Genomic DNA, 27929 nt, shown 5'->3' with positions numbered 1-27929 from the left:
TACTTTTTCTGTGTGCCAGCCGCAGTTTGTGTCTGAAAATGAAGGAAATCCGCTGTTTTGAGCAAAAAGCGAGACATTTGGTTTTTGACAAAGATGAGCCATAAAAACTGGATGCCGAGGGTGGAGCTCAATGGAATTCCTGCCCAGTTCTACTCCCAGATTTAGACAGACCTGTTTATTATAAGGAGGTTGAAACGCTTCAAGACTCTGTTTGTCTAATGAAATTAAGAGTTTCAAGTTCAAGTCAGTCTCACAGCGGAATGTGAGCAAAAAGACGTGGAAACAGAGGAACTCAATGGACAAAATGACTCAACAGGTACGTCGAAGTGATGTTTACAACGGACTGAACTTTTTAATTGTTTGTCTCATATTTATTTATATTTTTTTTTATTTATTGTACTTTTCAGTTAAGCAATGATGAAGAGGCAGTGTTAGTTCCTCCACAAGGAGAGTCAAGACGTTCAATGATATCCGCATCATTTAATTTCATCAATTCCATCATAGGATCTGGAATAATAGGTAATCGTCATCATCATTATCATCATCATCATTATCATCATCATCATCATCATCATCATAGTAATAATAATGACATTCGCCTGTTAACGCAAACACGATCTGCCCTCACAGACTACATTCTAATTATGTGTAGTCATTTTTGTGGAATATTACCTACAATGTATCAAACTGGACTTAATACTTCACTAATTCGGTCAAATATTCTGTTGTAATAGTTAATCTTGGTGCAACAAAGTGAGGCTTTCATATTTTTGCAGCCCTGCGGTGGTTAAACCCTCAGTATCATATGACCAGTGCCTGTTGGCCCAATTCTCTGCTCGCTGAAATAGTTGCATTTTCACAATATGAGTCCTTATGTTTTTATAAATGACTAAGCAGAGCATTTACATGACTAATTATTTTACTTTTTATGTCACTAAAACACTTCCTCGCATTGTCTGCTTGCTTTGTAGTCCAAAAGTTACGAGTTAAGCTGCTCATCAATTTGAAAACATGAACTAGTCATTATCCACACAGGGCTTTTTTTCTCTCTCACACAGTGCCATTCATTGTTTCTTATAGCACTGTATCTTTTAAATGACATATCCATGTCGGTTACCTATGTCTGGGGGGCAAGAGCATAAATAATAGTCATCCTGTCCTCCACTTTAAGTCGTAAATATTTATACTGGTGTCCTTAATAAATCTAACATTGTGCTAAGGAAACCTTTTTCTTCTTTTGTCTACATGCTTATGCACTATATTTACATCATGTATATTTATAGTATATTTTTGACCAGGTTTGCCCTATGCATTGAACCTGGCAGGGCTTCCCTGTGGTATTCTTCTTTTGATACTCACTGCATACGTCACTGGTGAGTGTCATTAAGGTGTCATTATGGAAAAGAACAGGCACAAATATTTTAGCTGAAAAAGCTAATAACATGGGCTTTGCATGTGTATTACAGACTATTCAATAATCTTACTGATAAAAGGAGGAATCCTGTCAGGAACAAACAGCTATCAGTCTCTGGTGCAAAGCACATTTGGTTTTCCTGGATTTGTGATTTTATCTGGACTGCAGTTTCTCTATCCTTTCATTGGTAAGTTGCTTTTGTAAGCACATAGTTTAATCCAAAAACATCCATATAAGTATTGGTTCATGAAGTGTAATAATGCATTTAGATTTATTATGTTTTATTTTTGCTTTTAATGGTGTATTCTTTTAGACTTTTCTCTGTTTCTTAAAAACATAAAGATGAACGTAATAATAGAGTGACAGTTCATGTCTCTGTTTTTCCTCAGCTATGATTAGCTACAACATCACAACTGGTGACACATTGACTAAAGTATTTCGAAGAATACCAGGAGGTATGCATATCTAAGATACAAACACCATGCGTGCAATAATGAGATGTTCTGAATGTGAGCATGTATGGTGAATGTAGACCAATGGAATGCTCTGAAAAATGAATATACAATGTCCTGTTTTGTTTGCAGTTGGGGCAGATCACATACTTGCAGAGCGTCATTTTGTCATCTTGCTTTCAACCGCTCTGTTCACGTTGCCTCTCTCACTTTATAGAAACATTGAGAAACTTGGGAAGGTATGTGAAGATGTTGCACATTTGTCAATGTGATTTAGTGATTAGAAAGATGCCTTGTAAAACATCCGCTGTGTTTCACCAGGTGTCCTTCCTCTCTATGGTATTGACACTTACCATCCTCATCATTGCAGTCATCAGAGCAGCTACTCTGGGACCCCAAATGTAACAGTGAATATGTCAGACATTTCTAACCAACAGTGATTTAGATATTCCTGTTTATGAATCACTGGATTCCACTTCAAACATGCTCACACTAGAAGACAAACTAAATAATGTTTTTTTTCTGTGTCCCCAATAACATTCTCTAGAGTCCCTACAGAGGGAGCATGGGTATTTGCAAAATGGAATGCTATTCAAGCAGCTGGTATAATGTCTTTTGGTGAGTTTGTCTGCATGTTGCTGATGATGATATTTTTAGCAGAGTAATATTGGTCGACTGTACTGCAGACATATGTACAATAACAAACACATTATAACCAGAAGAGCACTCAGCAGACAGTAGGCCTCCGTCAAGCACCAACAAGCTGTTTCACTCTAATTATAAATGTCTGACTTTATTCACTACTTTGGGTCTGTACCTGAGGTTAGCCAAGTAACATAACAAATGGATGTGTTGGAATTTTTTAATTTTTTGTTTATCAAAATAAAATTAAGATATGAAAGAAAAACATTTTGGAGAATAAATATGTTAGGATATTCTCCAAAATTCAATGTTCTGTTTGCTGTATATACTGTATGGTTTATTTTTTCAAGTACATATAGTGAACTGATAAAAAGTACACTTCAGAATTCAAAAGGAAGTGCGAAGACAAGTAATTGCCCCTTTAATCGGATGCTTATGGTTTCTTCCTTTCTACATGTCCAACCCTTCCGCTAAGAGTTCATCCATGTGAGAAAAGCTCTGGATGGTTTCTAGTCCATCTTTCCAAGCAAACCTATGCTTCTGAGTCAAGTGCCTTTATAATATTATTACTAATACATGTGAGGCCATATAGTGCTGTGCATGATCGCAGTGTTGTGTGGCTCAAGCTAAGGCAGGGAGTTGATTGCCTCTCAGCCTTAAAGGAGGAACTGCTCAAATTACCATTGAATGTGTTCTGCAGTTTTGCAGGACAGAACCCCCCCTGGGTTATACAAGGTAGTGAACAAATGAAACATGCTCAGACGTCTGTTTAGGCCTTATTTAATATGTCTTATCAGTTGAACTGTATCTGTTTTCCTTCTCAGCCTTTATCTGCCACCATAACAGCTTCCTGCTCTACGGCTCCCTGGAGAAGCCCACACTAGCTAGCTGGTCTCAGGTCACCCACATTTCTGTTGGTTCTGCATTAACAATCAGTGCTGTATTTGCTGTGGCTGGCTACACCACCTTTACCGGCTACACACAAGGTATCAGTATGAGAGGTACTAAACTTCATGCATTTCTAAAATATAATAAATGAGCTTGTATTTGCACTTTCTAGGAGACATTTTTGAGAACTACTGCAGAGATGATAATATGGCGACCTTTGGGCGCTTCTGTTTTGGCCTCAGCATCATAACTACATTTCCACTGGAGTGTTTTGTTACACGAGAAGTAAGTGATTCTTTCTTATAGACTAGCCTGTATATTTCACAGCTAAGCATGAACATATATTCTTTAAGACTCTGGCCTTGTCACAAAATGAACAAAAAATGGAGTGTAATGTAAATTATAGTGTTGGTTGTGGAGACCTGTAACTACATTCTTTTTCAACGTGAAAATACAGTTTATAAAATCTTACAAATACATCTACATACTCTTTATCTTCTCAGGTGCTATCCCATGTCATGTGTAGTAGGGATCTGTCACGAACTGAACATTTTACTTTAACGGTGCTCATAGTTGCAGTTTGCACAGCAATATCTTTGGCCTTCGACTGCCTGGGAGTTGTTTTGGAACTGAACGTAAGTCGTATATGTAAATATCTGCTTAATGATTGCTGCTTTTGTACATGATGTTCAACATTTGTTTTACTTTAATGCCCTTCTCTTTTCCCAACCAGGGTGTTCTGAGTGCCACACCTCTGATCTTCATCATTCCATCTGCTTGCTTCCTCAAACTCTCCACCAGTCGCTGGTTCCACGCTGAAAACCTGATGCCTGTCATATTGATAATAATAGGATTGTTTGTCATGGTCACTGGCTTGGTCATGACTGGTCTCTACCCTCAAGACTGTTCACATGGTGTGGAGATGTTCTACTGTGCTGATGCCAATACCTCATTCACTGTACCACCTGTATGAAACAGACATCCAACAAAATTAAATTATTTTTGGTGGTGCAAGCTTGATATTAATGCTGGGACACTGTGAAACAAGCAAACAGAAACAATATCCACGTTTTCTTAACCAGCCCCTAATCTTAATTTTAACTGAAGTAGATAAGTTAGTTGTGATGTTGTGTACTTAGTAAACCGTAACCCAACTGTGTCCTTCAGGGGTCACGGGGGCAGGACCTTGGAATGATCTTCCTGTCACAAAGATTCAGGATTCACCAGCTGACCTCACTCATATGCTCTAGACATACCCTCGGCTGACAGACTTTTGGTCCAGTGTATAAAATATTAATTGCTCCCAAACCTCTGATGGCTCCATTTGGCCTCCTTCCAACTCCAAATATGCCCACCACAACGCAGTGTCCCTGACTTTACTATCTCACTGGACAGATGTGCAATTCTTTCTAAGTGGAAACATGCCTCCCCTCCAGCACATGACAGATGGATGCAGGAATGATGCATAAAACTAGAGCAACTGAGATTCTCCATGAGATGATCCCTTAAAATTTTCCTTTAGACTTGAAATTCCATACTTGAGTTATTGATAGCCGTTCTGTCCCACCTGAAGCTGATGATACAGCTTGACTATGTACTTTTCTTCCACCCCTCTAGTCCGTTATAGTAGTGCGAATAGGAAAAACCCAGTAATTTGTTCAGTCATTTTTAAAATATTTGATCAACTATTGATTAAATTATATGTATAGGCTATGACATTATATTATTATTATTATTATTATTATTATTATTATTATTATTATTATTATTATTATTGATGTTATTATTTCCCCTCCTCTTTTTCACTGCTGTTAAAAAATTTAATTTATAAAATTGAGGGGAAAAATTGGTCAACAGATGAAACTACATGACAGTTATATTCATAATGCAAAAACTTGGGAATGATGAACCCACCCTCATCTGGCGTTGGGGTCATCCAGTGTCATTTCACTTGGTAACACTTTCTTTTTTCTTGATGTGCTTCATTTGCTGCTTGAGATGTCCATGCCTATTAAGATTACAGTATTAAATATATTATAGTCTGATTAAGATAAGAAAAAAAACAACAGTTATGACCAAGCCAGTGTTTATACTAACTGGGGTGTGTGTTTGGGACATAGTGTAGACTCACTGATCCAAATTGAGGAAAACTTGTTACTAAATGCCGTCAGCATAGGTAATAATGATTGTTGATGAAAGTCTTCCAGTCAGGCAGCAAATGACTGAGTCATATATGAAACAGATCCGTAAAGAAATGTTTCATAAATGAGTTCTGCTCATTTAATATGAGCAGAACATTGACTGCTACTCAGGTTTCATTTTTTGCTGGGTCCAAAATATTTCTGTAATAGCAGTGAGGACTGATCAGAAGAACAATCCTGTGACTGTTATTGTTAGTCTGTTTAAACACTTTGGAATCAGTGATGAGTCTTCATACTGTACTTCTTTTTATCCTGAATTATTTGTGTTTAACAGAAAAGGTCGTTTCTTTCCCAAGATCATCCACACGATGTCACTGCAGACAAATAATGCGTAAAATTAAAAAATAAATAAATAAATAAAAAGTACAAAACAACGACGTTTCTTCTTTAATTCCAGACTAAATGTGTGATTTTCATGGCTTTGACTGGTGCGCGTCGGAGCCCAGCATGTGAACTTGAACACGGCATCGTTATTGCAGATTCCTATGCAGGATCATGCAGGGAAGGGAAGGGAAGGGAAGGTAAACGGGATCCGAGAGACGCCCTCACTTTTTACAGCACTATGCTGCGATGCGAATCCCTTTGGATCTACAGAGGAAAGTTGGCTGAGTCGTCCACGGTGTCGGGGGCAAAATGATTTAGACATGTCTGTCTGGGTAGTTTAAAAGGAGGGGAGAAGTCCTCTGGCGCACTAGAATGATTTACGCAAAAGGCGCAAAAACGGAACTCCAAGGGAAAATATGGATCGTTTGTCAAACTTGTTTGTAGCAGCCTACAACCAGCGATACTTTAGTCAGACTGATGGAAACTGACAACTCCGTCGAAAACCAACTACATTTATGGTAAGACGTGAGAAGTATACACTTCTAATCGGGAAGCGTATTCCGTGGAAAACGATGGGGAAACGGTTCATATGACTGTAAGGCTGATGACCTCATGTGGGATTCGCCCATATTTCTGCGTTTGCCAATTTGCATCCCTTGCAAACAGGTTAGACCAACTTTTTTTTTACTGCGTTTATTCTGTTGCAAAAATGAAATGTACTTTTTGTTTGTGTTTGAATAGTCCGGGGGATTTTGTTAAACCGATGAGTTTAGTCACGGATGATCGTGGATTCCTTCCTCATCCATGCAGCTCTGGTCTGAGGTATGTGGAACTACCATCTGGATTAACAGCTGACACAAATATGCATTTTATTTGCCAACGACGTGGAGAAACTGCAGGACCTACTACTGCTACGTCTCCAGGAAATTAAGAAAGAACAATAGCTATCATTTATTTTCAACTGAGGCGAACTCTAGTGGTGTAATTATTTTTTTTTGAGTCAAGATAATAGAGAGTAAGCTTTAGAAATGTGTTCTTGCTTGTTACCATTGTGTGATGATAATTCAGTAGACACATTTGTGCCACATTAGTTTCACTGTGTGGTTCTAACATCATCTGGTAGAAGGGAATCAGCTGGTTTCTGACCCACCTTTAGGCAGGAGTATAATGCCACTTTTGTTAAAACTGCATCTGCAGAATCAACTTTTAAACGACATGCTTTGTCCTTGGTGCGTCTCAGTGAAGTCACAGTTGTTGCAGATGCGTCAACCTTTGAACTCTACTCATTTCCTGCTCTCTGGGTTTTACTGAGAAATTGCCTTGGACCATATGTAGAGGTCATGGGAAGTATTTTGGAGGCAAAAAGCCTTTAGCCCTTCTGACTCTGTGATAAGCTGATGGTCTCGTGGAAATCTCGCATCCACTGGGGCTGAAATTGATATTCTATAAAATACTGATTTGTCATGTCCTACAATCAAAGTAAATCATAGTAAAAAGTAATGTGTGTATGACAAGATGGAATTTCCCATCAGCTTTTGGTTCAGAGTCTAAAAGATGATGTCAGCTGCTTGTGTTCCAGTGGTTGGAATCATAAGAAAGAGGGAGTGAGTTTCCAGAGTGTTTTTTTTTTTTTTTTTAAACAGGGTCACTACTCACTCCTTTGGCATTCAGGGGAGATCTTCAGAGTGTGTAGATCTAAATTAGAGGTGAGATGGAGAATTTGAGCATATGATGGTTTCCAATCCAATATTCCATATAGCTATACAGAGTTTCCAGACCTGCCCTCGCAACTGCAATTTCCCCTTTGTAAAAATAGCACTCAGCCACATCAAATACAGTCTACCAAAGGAAAAAAAAAGACTTTCCTGGTGGGACTTGCTTTTATATTTCATAAGTGTTCTGTAGTATGGGAGTGAAGCCATGCTTCCTGGCAACGGAGAGTAGCAAACGTCTTAAATCTGTGTGGTTTGATTTGGGAAAGTAAACCACACTCTTCCATAAGCTGCTGCTTATGGGTGGAGAAAGGCACATGCTCTTTGTCTTACTTGTGGCTTCTTACATTTAGAGCCAATAAACTGTTGCTTCTTACTTTTTTCAATATGTACTCTTTAATATGACATGCGATGTGATCCAAATCATGACCATACCATAATGGCTGGGCTGGGTTTTACACCACCAACACCAAGACAGGCAGCGTTACATTAAGAATGAGGTAGTTTTAATAAAATGGCAAACTTTAAAAAAAAACTTGAAGTCCATAATGTTAAATCCACAACACTCTTTAATTTATTCTCCGTCAGTCTGGTGGTGTGCTGCTTGCAACTGGCCTTTCTAATTGGACACACCTTTAACCATGATCTCACATGGCTGGCTTTCCTGAGGGGCAGAATGTGGAATTAGTTAAGGTACTGTGAATCCTCACAGCTGTTTCCCCACAAGCAGGCGGTCCAAGGGCACAGCTGCTCACACGAGTCTTCAGATGGAGATCATGGTGAGACAGTCAGACACGAGTGTTGAGTTCTGGCGACTTGTTTTTGCTCCGACTCTTCAGAACAGCTCCAGGCTATTCGTGATCAACCCTCTGACTCTCAGTCTGTTGATAACATAGATGAGATAGACAAACACAAGAGGAACTCCGAGTGCAGACAACAAGACTTTGTTTGTTCAGTGTAATATATAATTTTTTTTAAAGCTTGCTGCCCTCAGGAAGCCCACTCAGATCTTCTGCTAGGAAAGATAAAGAGTGTCATTCAGACTCCTCCACCCACTAGATGTAGTAAAGCCAGTGGAAAACCAGCATGAAGTCTCTGGCCCATTGTCTTTGCAATGCACTGGTGTGTCTTTTGTATACTGGAATGTTTCATGTTACGGATGTCTTTTTTGTTTTATTACCTCACCAGACAACAGAGTATAATGGCTTGTTTTTATTACTGTACTGAAGCCAACACAGACTGTAAATACCAGTGAATACTTCTCACCTGCCAATTATGAACATAATGAAACCCAATTTATTGTTGTTGGTGTAGATTCTCCTTCATCCACGTCATGATAACCCTTCAGGGTTCAATCTGAAACAGCTGGACTTCTTGTCAACTGTTTATTGGTGTTGTGGCTGATTTTTCTTCACATCCACAAATGTAGTGTTGTGAGTTGATACTGAAGTGAGGATGCCTACATTTCTGTAGATTGAGTACAGCTTCCATGCTGAACAGACTGGAAGGCCCTCTTTGTGTTCACCATGCAGTCTTCCAGGGCATAACGGTTGGATGCTCTCCCACTCTCAGCCCCTGAACCATTCACCCTGACCTATCATGAATTGCTCCTTTGTGTGTTTCTCAATAGAAACATTTACTTATCTCCAGTTACAACCAAACATGTTACATGACAAAGGAAAAAATCGCTTTGATTTGTTTGACCTCCATTATCAGCGTTCGCCTTGTTTGGAAGAGATTTTTATCAGAAATTAGTTGTCTGAAGTCCGTTTAATGTGGCTTCAGCAAGTTGAAACTTTTTAAATTTTATCCAGTGAGAAATCATTTAAAGTATAAGACAAAAAGGATGTAGAGTATAGAAAAGGAACTGAAGAATTGCACACATTGAGAAGATTCTCTAGGTGGCACTGTTATTGTGCATATGTTCATATTATTTTGTGGCAACATTTTTTTTTACTGTACAAGTATCAACAGTAGTTAATCAAATATCCTGGAGCAGCAGGATGTTTTGCTTCAAAAGAGGAACATGATAATCAACCTGGACAAAACGTGATAAAGTGCACGTTTTACCCAGTGAGGATTACAGGACTAAACTGAAGAAAGTTTAGGAATGTCAGCACAGGACTAAAAAAGGATAAAGAAATAACTGTAGTGCCTTATCCAACAAAGAAGCAGCACCGGTGTGGTATGCCTGTTGTTGTTGTCACATCCACATTGATAGCATACCTAATTGTCCCCAGCAGATGGTATGCTGATGTTTTAATACCCATGTTTTGGACATATAAACATTTAAAAAAAAATTTTTTTTATTCTTAATTTTAATTAAATTTTTACTTTTAAAAAATCTAATTAAATTGGCATTGAGTGATTGCAACAATTCTATTAGTACAATTTTATTAGAACTGTATTCGATTGTGCCATTACTAGTTTGATACCAAACCCTGTAGGAGACAACAGCTGTCAGTTTCAATGAGGTTTTCATACTGAGCATTTGTGCAGGGAGGAGATCTGCTTTTATTACAGGTCTGGTCATTAATTTTTTTATTGCAGCATGCATAGTAACAGTTCTTTCAATTTTTAAAAAATAAAGGAGCAGACCCGGGTATGTGTTGCACTCACTGCACCACCACAACCACACCGTCAGTGATGGAAAAAGTTTGATAATTAAATTTTCTTATCCCCTAGATAACATTCTTCTTCTTCTTCTGGCTTTTCCCTTCAGGTGTCGCCACAGCGAATCAGTTGCCTCCATCTAACCCTGTCTTCTGCACCAACTACCTTCATGTCCTCTTTCACTATATCCATGAAGCTCCTCTTTGGTCTTCCTCTGGGTCTCCTGCCTGGCAGTTCAAAACTCAGCATCCTTCTACCAATATATTCACTATCTCTCCTCTGGACATGTCCAAACCATCTCAGTCTGGCCTCTCTGGCTTTATCTCCAAAACCTTTAACATGTGCTGTCCCTCTGATGTACTCATTCCTGATCCTATCCTTCCTGGTCACTCCCAAAGAGAACCTCAGCATCTTCATCTCTGCTACCTCTAGCTCTGTCTCCTGTCTTTTCTTCAGTGACACTGTCTCTAGACCAAACAACATCGCAGGTTTCACCAGTTTTGTACATCTTTCCTTTCATTTTAGCTGAAACTCTTCTATCACACATCACACCTGTTGCATCCTGCCTAAACACGCTTCTTCACCTCTTTTCCACACTCTCCATTGCTCTGGACTGTTGACCCTAAATATTCTTGATCTACATTCCTCTCCTTTCCAGAACAAACCTCCACCTCTCTAGCTTCTCCTCCACCTGTTCCCTGCTCACACTACAGATCACAATGTCATCTGGAAACATCATAGTCCATGGAGATTTCTGTCTAACCTTATCTGTCAGCCTGTCCATCACCATAGTGAACAAGAAGGGGCTCCCATATAAGGATCTAATTCTACATGGAACATCATTGGTTGTCCATGCCTGGGGGTTTTTTTTTGGACTGTAATTATTTTTCACTATATTGACCAGACAGAATCCACAATTCACAATAACTTATCAGCTCTACCTTGTTCTGAGATCTACCCCATCGATATCATTCAAGTCTATTGACTCGGTTCATATTTTACAGATAAACAAGCAGAACTGGGTGATTATATAACCTCCAGTTGCTAGAATCTTGACAAAGAAGTAAGACTGAATTTTACTGCAGATTTAAGGCTTTGTTAGAGCAATTCCATCAGATATTATTGAGGACTGTGTAGAACAACAAACGTTTACAGTTACAATGGAGAAGATATTTCCTCTGATAGTTAGAATAGCAAAAAAGCCACGTACACAAAGGGTTGGCAGTACATAAACTAGGATCCAAAGTTGCTCCTTGAGAAAGCACCCTCAGCTTTGTTCTATTTTTATTCACCAGGTTCATAATGACTTACTTTCTCTGTTTTCCTGGTTGTTTTTTTGACTCTCCTCTGCCCTCTTCTGGATTCCTCTATTGTCATGTGTAGAGCATAAATGAGCCGTTACTGTTTGCACACTCTCATAAGACAACTTCAGCTCATGTGATCGGGACGAGAGGGAAATCATTCCAGCTTTCCTTTAGAAAGATGCCCTTCTGTAGACAAAGCAGCTTTGTTGAAAATGAAAGGACACAGTGTGATAGCTCTGATCATGACTCTTGGGAAAACTTTCTTTCCCACCAAGTTATTTTAAATGGTTGTGTTAAAAGTCATAAATTTGGTTAAGGCAGCAGATTTTCAGAAACCTGTGAACCGAAACATTCTTTTCTGAGGCTGCAATTTCGATCAGTTTATCAAATTAAAAGACATTAATTTGTGCACAAATGCAGATCGAAATGGATGTTGTGTTCTTTCCATTTGTACAGAATCATATCTTTGTTTCAGTCAAATCTTGACAGTGCAATCCTGGAGCTGCTCTGAGATAAAGTGAGGTTAAAACTTGTGCTCCCATAGACGGACTTTCTCCGTTTGCACCATTGTATATTGCAATCTGAAATCGTGTTACCTAACTGGTTGGCAGACCTGCTGGCTTACCTTGGCTTTGCAACAGTATTAGTGAATTTATGTTAGGAATAAGCAGTAACATTGAATGAGGAGGTAAATCACAACAGCCATGGTTGCAATTATTATCAGAATTGAGCATTCATTATCATTGTAGCCCTGAGATTGTGACCAGGCATGCGCATGAGGATGCTGTGGGAAAAAGTTTGTGTTTTGTTAGTTCTAATAAACAATACACATAGGAAGTGGGAAGTTCTCATAGGGTCTTGTCCCCTTTTTTCCTCCCTAATCTCTTTCCATCCCACACTGCTGATGAAGTAATGGCCTTTCCAGACCTTCTTCAAAAAGTTTGTGTTTACTGTGTGTGACCTCTCACCAAATTACCAGCTGTGGCCCTGGTTCTGTGTTTTGTCTTTCTTCAGGGACCCTCCACCCCTCCGCCTTCCTCCTCCTCCTTCCTCCATTTCCACCCCCCTGCTCTGTGCAACTGCATAATTCTTTTAACTCCACCTCTTTGGACGGTGCTTTTACACTAACATCTCCTTTCACCACTCATGCTTGCGGTGGTGGAGTTTGTAGAATGAGCTTCACATTCCTAAGTGAAAGTGATACTGTGATACTGATAAAGGACTGGCAGCAAGCGATGATTTCATAATGGAAAGTAAAATTGATTGTTTCCGTACCACACTGTTCAGATTGCAAAACCATATCTGTTATTTTGAATAAGGCACTTGCGTAAAATTGTCAGCAGCCAACATTCATGCGCCACCGAGATAGTATGCTTTTTTGTGTACAACAGATAAAGGATTTGTCTAGTCAGTGTGTACCACCACATTCCAAATAACTCAAAAAATTTTCATATGTGGATAAAAATAAGCCATGTCCTTCTTCAGCACATTGCTGAAGAATATGGAAAATGCATTTTCCTCACTTATTACGGTATAATATTTTTCATCTAATTTCATACCTAAATGTTAATTAAATGAACAATGACTATCGGAAATTGTATTGTTCAGAAAGTGTAAAAAAAAAGTTAGTCTGAAAATGGTTGTAAATGACTTAAATTATTTCATTGTAAACATGAAGAAAAATGAGTTGTCAAAGTTGTCACAATCCAAATGGGAGTTGAGGTCTTTGCTGTTGGAAATACAGTAAGTGCTGATGTCATACCTTCTGTAAAGGCATTATAGATGGTGTAGTTGTCATGATACTCAACTGTTAAACCACGTAATTGTGGAAGGAGTCAGTTCTGCAGAGGTAAGGTGTGGTTTTTAAAAATTGGCCATGTACAACAAAAGCACACATGGGACAAATACCTGATTGAGGGCGTGGGGAAGATTCCAGCAGCCCTTTAAGAAAAGAACCAACAATTCTGTGGCTCCCCTGCCTGCTTTATTGTAGTTGTCCTATACCCTCGTTATGATTAAAATAAGGCTCATTCATAACTAAAGCATACTGTAATAATTCGGTGTATTTACTCTCTGTTTAAGGTCGTTTGCTACTGAAGCGAGCACAAGTTGCAGTTGCGCTCTTGCCTCTCTGGCCCCACCCACAGGTTCATGTCTGCACAGGGAGTCAAAGCTGCTTACCTCCCGCTCATATCCGCAGGGTGAGTGCTACCTTCATTCTGTGCGCTGGAGCCTTCAGGTACACAGTCAGGGGGCCGGCTGGATTTAGGCATAACTTTGAGGGGGAGCCAATTTCTAATGCCACAGCTTGGGCGTGGCATTAAGGTGGACCTCTTTGAAGGGGATCTGATTAGTGTAGTCTGTTTGTCTACGCGTGAGAGATACACAGCATAATGGAAATTATTTCAGCAGAGTAAACTCCAGGCAAAGAGGTAAGAGAGTTCAATGAAACGTTGGCAAACTGAGAGGAAAAGCAGGTTTGCCACACCTGCTCTCTGAATTTCTGCTCCTCTGTTCTTGTAATCCTATTAACGTGAACTTTAAAAAGCAGCAGTGCTAGCGTTAACTTTCTCGAAAAGAGTAGTAAATAATTTGTGTGTCCTGAATCTTTTCATTCAGATTGCTATCTGTGTGTTTTGACTTTGAGGGTGTGTTGAACTTGAGCACTGGCATGTTTGAGCCTGTACACTTTGACCATGGAGCTGCTCAGTACTGCTCATTGGCTCCTGAGTGTTTTGGCCAATGGCACGTTGACCTGTTGCTCTAGTTTGTTTAAATATGAGCAGGATGTGGTCAGAAATTGTGACCAGAAGGCCCTTTTTGAAAACATTTTGTTTCATTGTGCAGGAACCCTCCATTCCCCAGGCTGTCCTGCTATCCAGCAGCTGCCAACATACCACAGTAGGCATGTTTGCTAATCCTGCAGTTTCTCAGAAAAGTTTGATTTCTATGAATTATCTGTATTTTCTGAGTTTTTCTCTGAGCTACTCCCACCCCCGTTGTATTTGACAAAGGTTTTGCTGGCAGAAACATAAATTTACTACATGCATCTTGTTTAAGTAATGCCAGCTGGATCAAGGTGTAATGGTATGTAAAGAAAGAATACATACATTCTTTTCTTATGATGTTTGGATCCTTTACCTGTACCAAAGGAGTAGTGCGTATGTTTTGTTTAAGCTGTCTCCTCCTGTCTCTCACTGTCTCTCACCCATCAACTGTCTTTTTCACACATAACTATTTCAAGTATTTTTATATACGAAACATCATCTGGATGATATAGCAGCCTTTATCATTTTGATTTTAGTCTGAGGAAGAAAAAAAAAAGATCCTACTGAATATTTTCCACAGATGCGAGGCAGATGATTGAAAATCATTTAGTTTTGTTTCATATTCTCACATCACAAATGTTTTGATGGTTGCAGCTATGAAGACAACACGGCATAACATGCAGTGTCCATTAAAGTTTGTTTCAGAATCCACTTGCTTGTGTTGCCGGCATTCACAAAATGATTGCATAATGAGTCATAACAAATGGAACAATGACCACAGGCCTTTTATTTCCTGTCTGTGACCATGTTTGTTGAGCATGTCCTCTGATTGTTAACAGGCCTGTCTGTGAGTGTCAGATCTCCCAGGGAAACCCTGTGATGAGGTATCAGCAAAGTCAAGCCTCAACACGTCCTCCTCATTCAGCATCACAAACACAGACCAGGATGACAGAAGCAAACCAGACGGTGTGTCCGTGTCTGTCATCCGCTTGGCGTGTCTTGATAAGTCTGTGATGGCACAGCTGTATAAACTGGGCTGACCCTGAACCAGAGGCATAGTTAATTTTTTTTTCATGCTAACTTATTAATTATTTGTTTAGGTCAGATATCATGCAATGCATCTTTTTGTCCATTTTGCAATTCACATTTGTGTGAATTACAATTGGGAGCAGCTGTGACTTCGGTGGTAAGAGTGTAGTCTACTAATGGGAAGGCTGCTGGTTCGAGCCCCAGTTCCCCCCAGTCTGTATGCTGATGTGTCCTTGAAAAAGATTCTAAGTCCCAACTTTCACTGTGTGGGTATTCCACTTCACCTTGAGATTTGTCAAATGCGGAGGTCAGATTATCGTTTGGAGGACAATAGACTATAATAAAAAAAAAAAATTAATATATTCAAGTCGGTCAAAAGTGAGGTTTTTTTTAGTGGGAAAAGGTTTTTATATAAAATATACGAGAGGAATTTTTGTACATATATCACCTAAATGCATATACACAAGCATTTATATTTTTAAGTTGTGCATCTGTTTATATATCCATTTTATGTTGTTCCTTATGTAATGTATTCCTCGACATATGAACACAATTGGTTCCGAGAGGTTGTTCGCAAGTCCTTATAATTAAATTTCAATCTACAATCGCCATCTGAGCTCATTTAAATGCTGTTACTACTTGAACTACAAAATTACTATTCCCTAAGATGTATGAGAAACAATTACAGGACATAAAGATTAAAAAAAAAAATATATAAGTATGGGTTGTTTCGAGTTAAGTAGTTCTCAATTATGTGTCGGTATTTTTTTTAAAAAACACAGAAAAATAAAACTAAGGTTTATGCCATTTTACTCTGCTTTACACCTGTTGCTTGCCCCTATCAACCCCCCCCCCGTTATCGCAAGGGGGTAAAAACGACTGAAAAAGAGACAGCGAGGTACGAGACTTTCTCAGTTTGCCACAAATATTAGACTCTTAAAATCACTAGAAAATCATTGAAAGCGCAGAATATCATGTTACTGTATAATGAATAAGACTAAAACCATATATTATCATAGGAAAATATATAATTTATAATACATATATATAATTTAATCCTTGAGAAGAAGAAGAAAATACGATGAGTTTTTTAAGTGCATCCAACAATAACAGTGTCAGCTGTTGGTGATGAGAATCTACTGTACAGTACTGTAGCTTATAGCAAGTAGCTTTTAGAGCAAAGGAACAGGAGGAAGAGGGGAGGGTTACCACTGTCTTCACTAGTCTTTGCTTTATCATCCATGATGAACAGAACATTATCCAAAGTATGAAGCCTGATGTGCTGAGATGCTCACAGAGACAACAACAAAAAAGAACAAGAGGGGGAGATGAGTGCAGGAGATGCGCAAACGCAGCGATTCTGCTTGGGTGGGGGTCAGAAAGGGGAGCTGCACAGTAGTCGGATATGGCGACACATTTGTTCATATCTGTAAATGTTCAGAATTCAAATATTTGTATGTTGAGGACTACCTGTATGAGGATTTTCAGTTTTTTGCTTCTGATCGTAGATACTTAATGTCGAGACATGAAAACGATAGTCCTTTCACAGAAGCGAATGTTTTTCCAGTAGTGATTTCTTTCATCCAATGTAAGTAAAGGAAAAAAAAATTCTTGCTGTTCATTACCTACAATAGTAATAGATAAATGATATTTTTCTTTTTTTTTTTCTTTTTAAAAAAGCAAGGCAAAATGCAATAGTATTTTCTTCAACTGAACAGTAAAAAAAAAAAAAAATGTAAAGAGCATGTGGAAAGTGGTGGGAGTAGTTCCAATAAAATGCTCTTATTTTCTCTGTGTAGGTTCTCAGTTATCCAGGTCATGGTTATCGAAACCTGTTTAAATCAATCCACTGGACTTAAAGAAAGTTTCTTGAAGACGTTTTGCCTCTCGTCCAATAGGCTTCTTCAGTTTCTTAATGTCCAGTGGATTGATTTAAACAGCAATGGATGCTCGTATTATACAATTGCATGCTATTATTTTGAAATTTATGTGACGGAAAGTCAAGGCCTCAGATCCCTCCAGGTTATGTACTGCATTGATTTGTCATCCAAAATTCAAAGAAGACAAAGAAGACATTTTGATGTACAGTCAAATGATTATAAGAGATTGAAAAACAAGCATCTAATAATAGTCAAAAACAGCAGGAGGAATAAATATAGTTGATTTGTAATACTGGGTTGTTGTTTTTTTTGGACTATTGTAATCTCTTTGCTGTACATGCTACCTACTTTTTTCCTCAAACAAGACACTACAGTATTCTCTAAAAATATTAATATGTGTGGGCAAATACATAATTTGTTCAGTATCAGCACGTGATTTCTGAGAGCCATTGGTTTCCTGTCCCTCTTTGTTTCTACCTTTCCTCTGACTTCAGCCTGCTGTTTAATTCGCAGCAAATGACTACAAGCAGGTAGAGACAAAAATTTATTTTTTCCACTAAAATACAGAGGAATTCACAAATGAGCCTGACAATGTGTGAAGTATGACAACATGAACGCTGCGCCTTGCTGCCATGCTGTCAGCGTATGTAGTAACACACATCTACCTGAACTGTTTTTTTTTTTTGGCTGAATCAGCAAACCAGTTGCTCTTGTCCTCCCAGCCTCCTTGAGACAAACAGTTCTCTAGTCACGGCCAATCAGGTTTGCTCACTAAGGTGTCTTTTAGTCTGAAATGATCTTTTATCTTGACAGGCCTATCTCCCACAGAGTCTGCTGTCCACTGTCTTATGATTAGATGAATTCTATCTGCTTGCTTGAGGACTGACAATGTCTGCAACAATTACTGATTTTAAAATACACGAGAAATATACGTTAATGTCTATTAATTCAGACCATAAGCATGCTTATTGAATTTTGCATTGCACTGTGGAATATTGATACTGTCAGGTAGTAGGAGCTACTTTAGCAATAGCATGCTAAATATACAGTAAGTACTTGCTGGCCAAACCTGTTGGTGCAGCTGAGTTGCGTAAGAGTCAACTGTAGTAACTTAAGGCATTTTCTCAATCTTTTTCTATAATACATGTAGAAAACTATTTTATGGCATAATTAGTAGATTAACGGACTAAGGTGACACACATGATAAAGTATGTGTGCCATGTGCGTAGTGTGTGCGTGAGTGTGTTGCCTGTCACAGTATAAAGGACATCCACCCCATAGCAAGACTAATAATCCTTTGCTAGATGTGCCTCAGTGGAGCTGGTGACCTTGCATTGTTCAGATTCCTCTGTTTGAATAAGCAGTGCCCCCACGAGTCTTTACAGGCTGGGATTTGAAGCACTGGGTCTGCAAACTCTGTTTTATATTTACACTGACTGAATGACGTGAAACTTGAACGTCTCTTACGTTACTGATTCCTTGGCCCCGCTGAATGGCGTGATGGACCTGTAGTACATTACAGAGATGTTTGCTGACCAGACGTGATCATGTGTTTATCTGAATTATCAGATTACCTGAACAGTTACACAACAAACTGTGGAAAGACTTTAATGAACTCTTCTTTTTTTTTTGTCCTTTGTTTACAGACAGCATGTTTTTATCAACATCACACAGGTCCACTGTGGGAATCTAATATTTATCTGATATAGAATGTGTCACATGTTTATGTGTGACTGTCCAACAGAAGGCTAGTTAACTGCAAATCTAAGGACAAATGGAAAATTACTTTTGAATAAAGTCCTCAGGGAAATGTTTCTTTGTTTACATTCGTGTTCAGTGTGTTATATAACTGCCACTGCTGTCTAAACACAGGTTAAGCCTTGACAAACACTCAAAGACACTCTGCAAAACTGAACTGTTTGTCGTAGTCACCGTGTAAAAATCTTACCGCATGAGGGACGTTCACTAATGCATGGGTGTTGCCTCTATAAGAAAAAAATAACACACAATACTGTGAAACCAATTCTACCAGGCTGTAAAACACAGATCTTCAGCTACACAAATTATTTTCTTCATCATCATCATCATTTATCAGTCTGACACAGACTTGTTCACTCGGAGCCATTTCTTCAGGCTCAGTGAGTAAATCTGTCCACTTGGTTGTCTTGTGACCTGTTTGCAAAGTGGAGGAGAGCTCTTTCATCTAACAGTGCCAGTGCTTTCTGAGACCTGAGGGAGAAAGGATTCCTTTCATTCTGTCTGGTGCAGTTTGACTTTTAATCAGTCAATAGTCTGAGAAAGTGGAGAAACACTGAAATTAAATGTTTAAAATGTCCACACAAGTGTAAGAGTAAAACCACCCCTGGCAATCTCTAACGTGTTGATTTGTCTAGCTGTGCTAAAACTGTGTAGTCTATAATGTGCACTTTGTTGTCCAACTACAGGGAGTCGACCAAAAGCAAGGCACCATCCCCGCCAGGACTGAAGCAGCTGGATTCACCAGGTTTCTCCCAGTGGTACCCAGGAAATCCTCATTTAACCATGGACCAAAAGGAGAACCTCACTGACAAAGACCTCTCTCTGGTTGTGGTTCTGCCTGGGGGAGAGGAGAAGATAACTACCGTCCATGGAAGGTACGGTTTAGATCACTGCATCTCATTTATCATTTGAGCTTTGTTCAAATTGTGCAGTTGTTCAAATTGAAGCAATACGTGATGATCCTGGTGATGTCATATTAGGTCATCACATACACACATGTAGGTGGAGTAGCTGAATGCGGGCTATGAGTTCATCTTTGTGCAACAAATAAAAATGGATTCTATTCTTAATATTTTTGCTCCAAGACTGTCTTGATTTCCAAACATTTTCTCATTGTTGATGGAGGGCCTCAGTGCAACGAGGACACATACAAAATCTTCATCAATTTCAACTCCTAATCAGATTAACATTGGCCAACATTTCTTTGTCACAGTTTGTTAGAACAAGGTCTGAGGGTGTTTCTTTGAGTCTACTCAGTCACATGCCTCAGGCTTTTCATCAGCAGAGTTTACTCAAGATATCATTATCTCACAATGCACGCAATTTTACAAACATTATTCCCAGGTGCACCTTGGCCTCTTGGGAAAGTGGAGTGTAATCTAATATGCAAAGATTAAGAACTAAATTTTTTGCCCACTTTTTGCCCTCTGAACCTGGTCCAAATGGTCAAACAGCTGATCCAATGCTAATGTGTGTAAATTGTATCACCAGTATTTGGAAAGCTTGCTGCTGCAGCTGCTGTAAACTACTGTAAATATGCTTGCTGTTGTTTTGTCAAATTCTGCAGTTTCCTTAAATAGCCTCTGTATTTTAAATCAGTTAATGCGTCCAGCTACAGCTCAGCTGTCGTCTCCACATTTGCCGAGAGTCAGTGCCAAAGGAATTTTTAGGTTGTCTGTCTTTTCCTTCATCCCATCCTTGTAAATACGATATGTCAGGAAAGCCAGGAGGGACTTTCATAACATCTGGCACAGTTGTTCACTTGGACTCAGGAGTGAACTGATTAGAATTTAGTGGTCAAAGGTTATTGTGACCTCACAAATTACCATTTTGTCCACAAGCCAGGAATTCAACCGTTAATGATGATGAAATTTCACAAAAATGTTTTACAGGAAAAATTAACAGTCAAGGTCAACTTCACTATGACACCATAATAAATACAGTTGTGGCCATTACATTAATCAGTGTTGTAATTCAGGAGAAATGCTATAACTATTATTTGCTGACAGATTAAAGATGCATGTGAATGGTTGACATTTACAATTTATAGTATCTTGACTTTTGTCAAAATCAGCGTTGCGGGCCAAGCTTGTGAATGCATCCAGGGAATTTTTGTTTCTCTATGTTCCACAAATAAAACCTGCTCACTATTAGACATATAGTCTATATCAGATAAAGAGAAGTAGTCCTTTACAGGCTCAGTGGTTTTAGTGATGTTGAGTCCAGGTGACTGTCATTGCTCTCCATTAGTTCTAAACTGTAAACTGCAATGTAGGTATGAAAATTTGATCAGCAATAACTTTTGCACAGCACATGATTTTATGTCCTTGTTTAATTGTGTCTACTGTGTCTTTTAGCAAACCTTTGATGGATCTATTAGTGGCGCTTTGTGCAAAGTATCACCTGAACCCATCGAGCCACACGTTAGAACTGGTCACTGCAAACAGCAAGAACACCAAGCTGAAGCCCAATGCTCTCATTGGAAGTGTGGATCCAGAGAGGATCATACTGAAACCAAAAGGGGAGGATAAAAATAAGAAGACCGGTCCACAGATGCCTGAGGTACATTAATTAAACTACAGTGTGATGACAGTTAACACCACTATTTGCTGTTCATTTTGAGTAAACAGTTTTGTTTCCACGTTTCTATTTCCCAGGCAACCGTTCGAATGGTGATAAACTACAATAGGACCCAGAAAACAATATTACGAGTCAATCCTCGTGTTCCCCTGGCTGAACTCTTACCAGCCGTCTGTGAAAAATGTGAATTTGACGTTGAGTCTACGGTTCTGTTGAGAGATATCCAGTCACTGGCCCCTTTGGACTTGTCCTGCTCTTTGAATGATTATGCAATAAGGGAGGTTTATGCAAGAGACTCTAAAAGTAAGTAGAAATTAATTAAAGAAGTCAACCTGTGTTACGTAATACATGAGATTATGCAAATTTTATTAGATATTCAGTATTTTGCTGCATTAATGTTTATTGGCTCTGCAGGACGACCTGCTTCTCCTGCGTCTCCAGTCTCACCAACTTATGCAGGTATTTCAGTTTTTTAAACACAGCCGTCAAGTGTTGGACTGCTGTCATTTTGAGATGGTTTATTTCTTTTGTTTTGTTTTTTCAGTGGCAATTTTTCCAGGGAAAAATAAAAATCAGAAAGAGGAAGAAAATAAAGGCCTCTTCAGCAAGTTTAGGAGAAGTAGGAAGAAATCAGACCAGGTAATGCAGTATTAAGTACCTTATAATCCTCAGAGGGAGGTTTGTTTACACTAGCTTGCTATTGGTTGGCGTGACTGTTTGAGAACTGGCTTCTTATCATGTTCTCATTGGATATTTGTTCTTTAAAGGCAGTGACATCCAGTGCACCAGCTTCTCCTGTGCTTGTGAGCAAGCCTCGACCGCTCAGCATGGCCTTACCTAGTTCAGACTCGTCTCTGTTCGGCTCCCCTTCGATATCCACAGATGTGCCAAAGAAAAGACGTGCACCTCTGCCCCCAGTCCTTGTGTCTCAGAAGTGTCCCTTGGATGTTGGCACTCGCCGGAGACTTCTGTCTGAACCGATCACCCAACTGGACAAGGACCAGGTAAGCCGATTGATTTTAAACTCTAACATTAGCATGGTTCTGATAATTTGACAATATCGGTAGGAAGATAACCAAGGGGTGTTGGTGATGATACATGGATTCTTTAACTTAATGATACCCTGTTGTATCCCACAGATAGCTGGATTAAGTCGTGGGTCCTCAGCAGAGTCTTCACTGAAAAGAGTTAAACGCAAAGCTCCTCCACCCCCCAAATTCCCCATTCCCGTTTTCCAAGAAACAGTTCCTGCAGACGAAAATTTGCAAGGTTTGTCTTTGTTTTATTCCATTCCTATTGTCTTCTATTGTTTGTCATACGGTGTTGAAGAAAGAAAGGCCTTTTCAAACTTGGCTGCAGAAAACAAGATTTTCTATTTTATTTGGTTGCTCTGCCACCTAGTGGTCACGATCAAACTGTGACTCCTCTTACAAATTAACTCAGGATATTAAAGACTAAACATATGGTTTTTGTGAAACAAACCTGTTGGTTTCTAAATGATGATGGTTTTGGAAATTTCTGCTGTTTTTCTATCGCAAAGTGTTTATAACTGGTTTCCTGTGATTGCGTAGACACTCTTAGTATTGTGCATAGAAAACAATTTAACGCAAAAAACAAGACAGTTAAAAAACAATGAGTCTGATAAACAAGACTGAAAAATATATATTTTGACTTCCTTAAATAAAGATATAAGAATGAGATTAAATTATGCTTTTTTATTCAAAGGGTCCTTTAGACTCTAGGAGGTCTAAAGTTTAGAGTTTTTCACAAGTTTGAGCACAATAAAGAAAAATTAACTTTATCGCATCATGTGTTTCAGATTTTAAAACAAAAAAAATGTATTTAGCGATCTCTGTTGTTGCATCTTTAAAAATTGCAAACTTGTCAGTTATTGCATATATTCCACACTTTATCTCTACAAAGATAAAGTGTGGAATATATGTATAAAAGCAGATGCAGGCATGTAAAATATTTAGCATTCAGCTATATTTAGAATTTTTTTTGTCTTTTTTGTTACTCTACTGACCACCCAGTAACATTCCACCTGTTTTGATGCTGTTTAATAGCGGGTGCAACTGCTAACACACTGGAGGAGATTATGGAGCAAGAGGAGTCAACTGTCTCTGTAATGTCTGCAACTGCTAGTGACACCCAGGGAGAGGACAGTAGCCTCGGCCTGTCTGCTGATGTTTCACTGCATTCCCCGTCACCACATACTGACAAAGTGAACACTGTTGAAGGCAATGGGGAAGATCATTCCTGTGATCTGTCCTCAGATGGCAAGTACGAACTCTATTACGAATTATTGATCCTAAGCCATATTTTTTCCCATTAGTATTAGCAACACTTGTACTTCCCTCTTGATGCTTGATTTTTACAGGCAACTGTCGAGTGCATTGAAAGCTCCTGCCACCCGGAGTGATGTAAGCGCGACTGATGTCACAGTCTCTTCTGAAGGGGGCATTACTGGTGAGTATGCTCTTTGACTTTAGTGGTATTGTTCAGATCTGTGCCAGATAAAGTTTCACTTGACGTGTTCTTTCTTTCCAGATGTTAGGCCGTCTGAACTTGAAAAAGGATTGACACCTGAAAGCATCAAAGAGGATGGTGGCACAGTACCCAGCAGCCCCCCTCCAACTGAGATGCAGAGTAACGAAGTAAAGGCCTCTGTTGAGACAAACACTGAAACCATCTGTGAGCACACCAGTGGGTTGGTGAGCACAGTTACCACCAGTACACCACACCCAACCGCAGAGGATGCCCAAGTGCAAACAGATGACATGTCACTACCTTTGCCTCCACCTCCACCTCCACCTCCATCTCCACCTCCTTCCCCACCTGGTGCAAATACGTTTGAAACAGCAGGGAAGAAAGATATGGCTACTTTGACGGACGACCTGGACATTCCAGATCTCAAACATGCCTTTTCTCACAACTCAGAGACCTCATGCCCAGACTCAACACCAACAGCTCCTGCCACAGCAAAGGAACCCTGTATTTATTCCACAAATTCTGAGCCAAAGCCCAAGCCTTCCAACGAGCTGACCAGGGACTACATCCCCAAGGTGGGGATGACGACCTATACTATTGTGCCTCAGAAATCTCTTGAGAAACTTAGGTATTTCGAGGTTGCACTGACACTGGAGTCGCCTCATGCGGTTAAAGAAACTGGACTTGATATTGGTTCTCTTGGACTGGAGGAGAGCGCAGCACAAAGACAACAGACAGAAGCCTCAAAGGAAAGAAGTCAGCTGCACTCCTTTGTACCCAGGAAGGACTTACTGACTCGTGCTATTACTACTACCCACACTGTTAATGGAAGTGCCCCTCAATCCCTTCATTCCTCATCACCAATGTCACCTAAAGTAGATGTCAAGAACTCATCCTCAGTTGTCGGGACATCTCAAGCCAGGTCGGCAACCGAGGTCAAGGAGGTGAAAATTCCACCTGCAACCAAACCGAAGCCTGGTTCTTTCCGCTTGACACAGCATAAAAAAACACCTGGGTATTATGTAACTTCAGCAGCAGAAAAGAGTCTCAGTGTTAGTCCTACCTCTGGCCAGAGGGAGACTCAAGAAAATACAAGGAAAAACCAGTTACCTTCCTTTCCTTTTCCGCCTCCTGTACAAGATGACAGCGAGGCTGTTCATGCTGAGCTTAGACCAAAAGGCGGTGACAAAAATGTAGGCAGCATGCGAATCACCAGGCAAAGTAGTCTGCCGGCTAAGGAGCCAACCTTAGGACTAAGTTTGGAGAAATTAAGGAGCTTCGCAGCCCCGAGGCCCTTTGTTCCTGTGACCCCATCCCGCTTCGCCCAGGCAGTTTCCTCTGCTGTGAAGAGAAGTCAGTCCTTATCCCACAGGCCAAAGTCACCTCATTCACCATCATCCCAACCCTTGTCACCAATTACAGCAGAAGAGTCAAAAGAGTTATCAAGGCTCAAAGTAAGTTGAGATAGCCTAGCATACTTCTATTTAAAAATCTAAATGAACATAAAGGCAGCACAGGACTTTCAGTTACCCATGATATCACGGTCTGTTTTCATAGTGCCTCTCATGCTTTAATTCCTACAATAACACATAAATGGTTGAGTCGACGAGCACTCAATCACAACACTTGGTTGGTTTCCCCTCAAAAGAAGAGTGGAAACTATCCCACTGCTGCCCCAGTTGGAGAGGAAAACCACTTTCATGACTACTGTGGCGCTTATTTCTAGATTGCTTAATAAACCGTTTGCACCATAACGGGCCGTCCATTATTAACAATAATAAAATTTTATCAGTTCATAGAAGATGTGTAATTCATGTGACGTCTTGTTCTGAATCAACATATTTTTAATATGAGGCAATGTCAGTGAACTGTTGGTGTTCTTTAACTTGAGATCCGTTTGTCATCTTAACTGCAAATTCTGGCTTAATTTACTTTTGTAGGACTGCATAGTTGATTTAAAATAAAAAATACATTACAGAGTGTTGTTGCTGATTTTTTTTCCATCTCTTGTTTTTTGGAACGATAATTTTGACATTGCATCTTTTTTTTTCTTTCTATCACAGGACAGTGAAAATAGAGCGGTGGATGGTGGCTCCAGTCTGCAGACTGTTGAGGGTGAAGCACCATCTTTTAGTGGAGTTCTAATAAAGGGAGAGAGCACTCCATAGTAATGCCTTAATTCTTCTGACAGTGTATCATCTACTGTGAGCAAAATCCAATTCCTTGCCAGAAGTTATAAAACGTGTGCACAACACATACAGTACATTCAGCATTTTTCACTTCCAGGAGAAAGTTGTCCTTCATATTTTAGAGTTCTTTTATCATATCACGCAGGAGCAGCAACTGTCTTTTGTTTTACCTCTTGGTTGTTTCTGACATTGTATATAAAATTTATGTATTTTGATAATTATTAATTGCTATATTTGGTTTATTTCCTAATTTGATATTAAGCAATATCTCTAGCAGACCGAAAATCTGTATTGCTTCTCCGGCATTTTGTGTGATGGCTTCTTTTTTTTTGCATTTAATGCATTGTTGTTGTGAGTGAACAAGAACATTAAATGAGAACAATTCTATAAATTATTAGCCTTTTTTGACAGCTGTAATATTCTGAGGTTTATGAATGATAAATGTTCAGGAAAGGCCATGTTTGAGCTATGGTACTTGCCCATGGTATGGTACTTAAATGTTCCTACTTCAAATCTATCTTTAAGTATTACAGAGATTGATTAAGCTATATACAAAAATATACTGTTGTGCACACCCATTGTTCTTGTCAGTGTTATAAATAAATAAAGCTTTTATTAATTCATGTGTCTTTATAAAAGTCATTGCCTTCGCTAGTCATAACAGAATTTTTCGCATTATAAACAAGGAGACCTTGCTGCCTGGACAGTTTTTTAAAGGACGTGTCGTTGTTCCTCCACAACCTGGAGTTACGCATTTCAATTTCAGTAAATGGAGTAATCAGTCACTGCTACTGTTAAATTTATTTTTCAAATGGACTGGAATTTGTATCTTCTCTAAAGGTGTTGTTGCAGCATAACCCAGCAACCCATCCCTCCAGCTGCCAACAGCTGCTTTGTCCTCTTTTCATTGGGTTCTGTTTCAGCTGACCAGAGGAACACAAATGGTGCAACAGTCTTATTCAGTCGCTCTACTGGATCAAGGTTAATTGCTAACTATTGATAATAATTCAGTAAAATTTCTACATCCAACTACTTAGATATTAGGATTGGCTTCTTGTCCTTGTCATTTTTGTCATGTTTATTCGTCATACTATTTGTTAACTGAAAGCGCTAATTTTCCATGTTGAATAAAGATGAGGACTTCTCAACACAGATCTACACTGATCTGGATGAGAATCTACACAGACAACAAAATAATAATTACTTTTACTCTGGTATTTTAATCCACAATATAAAAATACTAGCTGTTGTCCTAAATACCTCAAGCATGACTGGATTTTAGTGAACGATTTCTCAAAAAGTTGGAACTCACAAATAAGATTTAGAACTTCTGTCTTCTCTAAAATCTTGAAAATGTCAGATTGACGAGTGGAATGCATTCTCACAACTTTTCCTGAAGTGGATGATCTTAGGGAGTTTCATTCTTCTGTAGAAGAACAGGTGTCCAACATCAGTTGGATGTTTTTCTCCAAATAGAACCTCTTAGCTGTCAAATAGGTCTTTCTTTTCTTTCCTGTGACACATCTAGCAGCTTTTGTTTGTTGACCACCACTATCTGATGAGTCTTGTGTCTACCATCTGTGCTGATGTGTGCATTCCATAATTGCTTTCTATATTTATGTTTGATAGTGGGTGATTTCTCTTTCAAGGATTTTAGTCTATCAGTGGTCACATTTGTGTCCTTG

General features: G+C 39.2%; 2 protein-coding genes across 11 annotated transcripts; both read left to right on the top strand.

The window, feature by feature from the left end:
• The first annotated feature begins 201 nt into the window (after positions 1 to 201).
• Positions 202 to 5082, top strand: slc38a11 (solute carrier family 38 member 11). The gene is made up of 12 exons (XM_068329765.1): positions 202 to 316; positions 408 to 519; positions 1299 to 1373; positions 1467 to 1601; positions 1804 to 1869; positions 1999 to 2105; positions 2188 to 2267; positions 2414 to 2484; positions 3333 to 3494; positions 3569 to 3681; positions 3900 to 4031; positions 4130 to 5082. The coding sequence occupies exons 1-12, from the start codon at positions 296 to 298 to the stop codon at positions 4367 to 4369; spliced, it is 1314 nt and encodes a 437-aa protein (XP_068185866.1). The 5' UTR covers positions 202 to 295; the 3' UTR covers positions 4370 to 5082.
• Positions 5083 to 6083: 1001 nt separating this feature from the next.
• cobll1b (cordon-bleu WH2 repeat protein-like 1b) lies at positions 6084 to 26867 on the top strand. 10 transcript variants are annotated; one of them, XM_068329579.1, is made up of 15 exons: positions 6084 to 6439; positions 6663 to 6743; positions 13633 to 13751; positions 14398 to 14455; positions 19672 to 19860; positions 21343 to 21547; positions 21643 to 21868; positions 21980 to 22024; positions 22110 to 22204; positions 22333 to 22569; positions 22705 to 22834; positions 23632 to 23848; positions 23946 to 24034; positions 24116 to 25509; positions 26119 to 26867. In XM_068329579.1, the coding sequence occupies exons 1-15, from the start codon at positions 6399 to 6401 to the stop codon at positions 26221 to 26223; spliced, it is 3231 nt and encodes a 1076-aa protein (XP_068185680.1). In that variant the 5' UTR covers positions 6084 to 6398; the 3' UTR covers positions 26224 to 26867. The 10 variants fall into 10 exon arrangements, with proteins under 10 accessions (XP_068185680.1, XP_068185682.1, XP_068185686.1 ...); XM_068329578.1 differs by lacking the exon at positions 6084 to 6439 and adding an exon at positions 6483 to 6587; XM_068329581.1 differs by lacking the exons at positions 13633 to 13751; positions 14398 to 14455 and having other exon boundaries at positions 6087 to 6439.
• Positions 26868 to 27929: the final 1062 nt, after the last annotated feature.

The sequence above is a fragment of the Antennarius striatus genome, chromosome 12 (genome assembly GCF_040054535.1).
Source record: "Antennarius striatus isolate MH-2024 chromosome 12, ASM4005453v1, whole genome shotgun sequence".
Classification (NCBI taxonomy): Eukaryota; Metazoa; Chordata; class Actinopteri; order Lophiiformes; family Antennariidae; genus Antennarius; species Antennarius striatus.
The sequence above is the reverse complement of the archived record's forward strand: the minus strand, read 5'-3'. Positions and strand labels throughout refer to the sequence as shown.

What these genes read in the sequence shown, in the direction of transcription:
- slc38a11 (XM_068329765.1), top strand. Translation starts at nt 296, where the DNA reads ATGGACAAAATGACTCAACAG. An exon ending in AGCTGGTATAATGTCTTTTG is followed by an intron (nt 2,485 to 3,332) that starts GTGAGTTTGTCT and finishes TTTCCTTCTCAG; the next exon opens with CCTTTATCTGCCACCATAAC. An exon ending in AGTGTTTTGTTACACGAGAA is followed by an intron (nt 3,682 to 3,899) that starts GTAAGTGATTCT and finishes TTATCTTCTCAG; the next exon opens with GTGCTATCCCATGTCATGTG.
- cobll1b (XM_068329578.1), top strand. Translation starts at nt 6,511, where the DNA reads ATGACTGTAAGGCTGATGACCTCATGTGGGATTCGCCCATATTTCTGC. An exon ending in TTTGCATCCCTTGCAAACAG is followed by an intron (nt 6,588 to 6,662) that starts GTTAGACCAACT and finishes GTGTTTGAATAG; the next exon opens with TCCGGGGGATTTTGTTAAAC. An exon ending in AAGAGTTATCAAGGCTCAAA is followed by an intron (nt 25,510 to 26,118) that starts GTAAGTTGAGAT and finishes TTTCTATCACAG; the next exon opens with GACAGTGAAAATAGAGCGGT.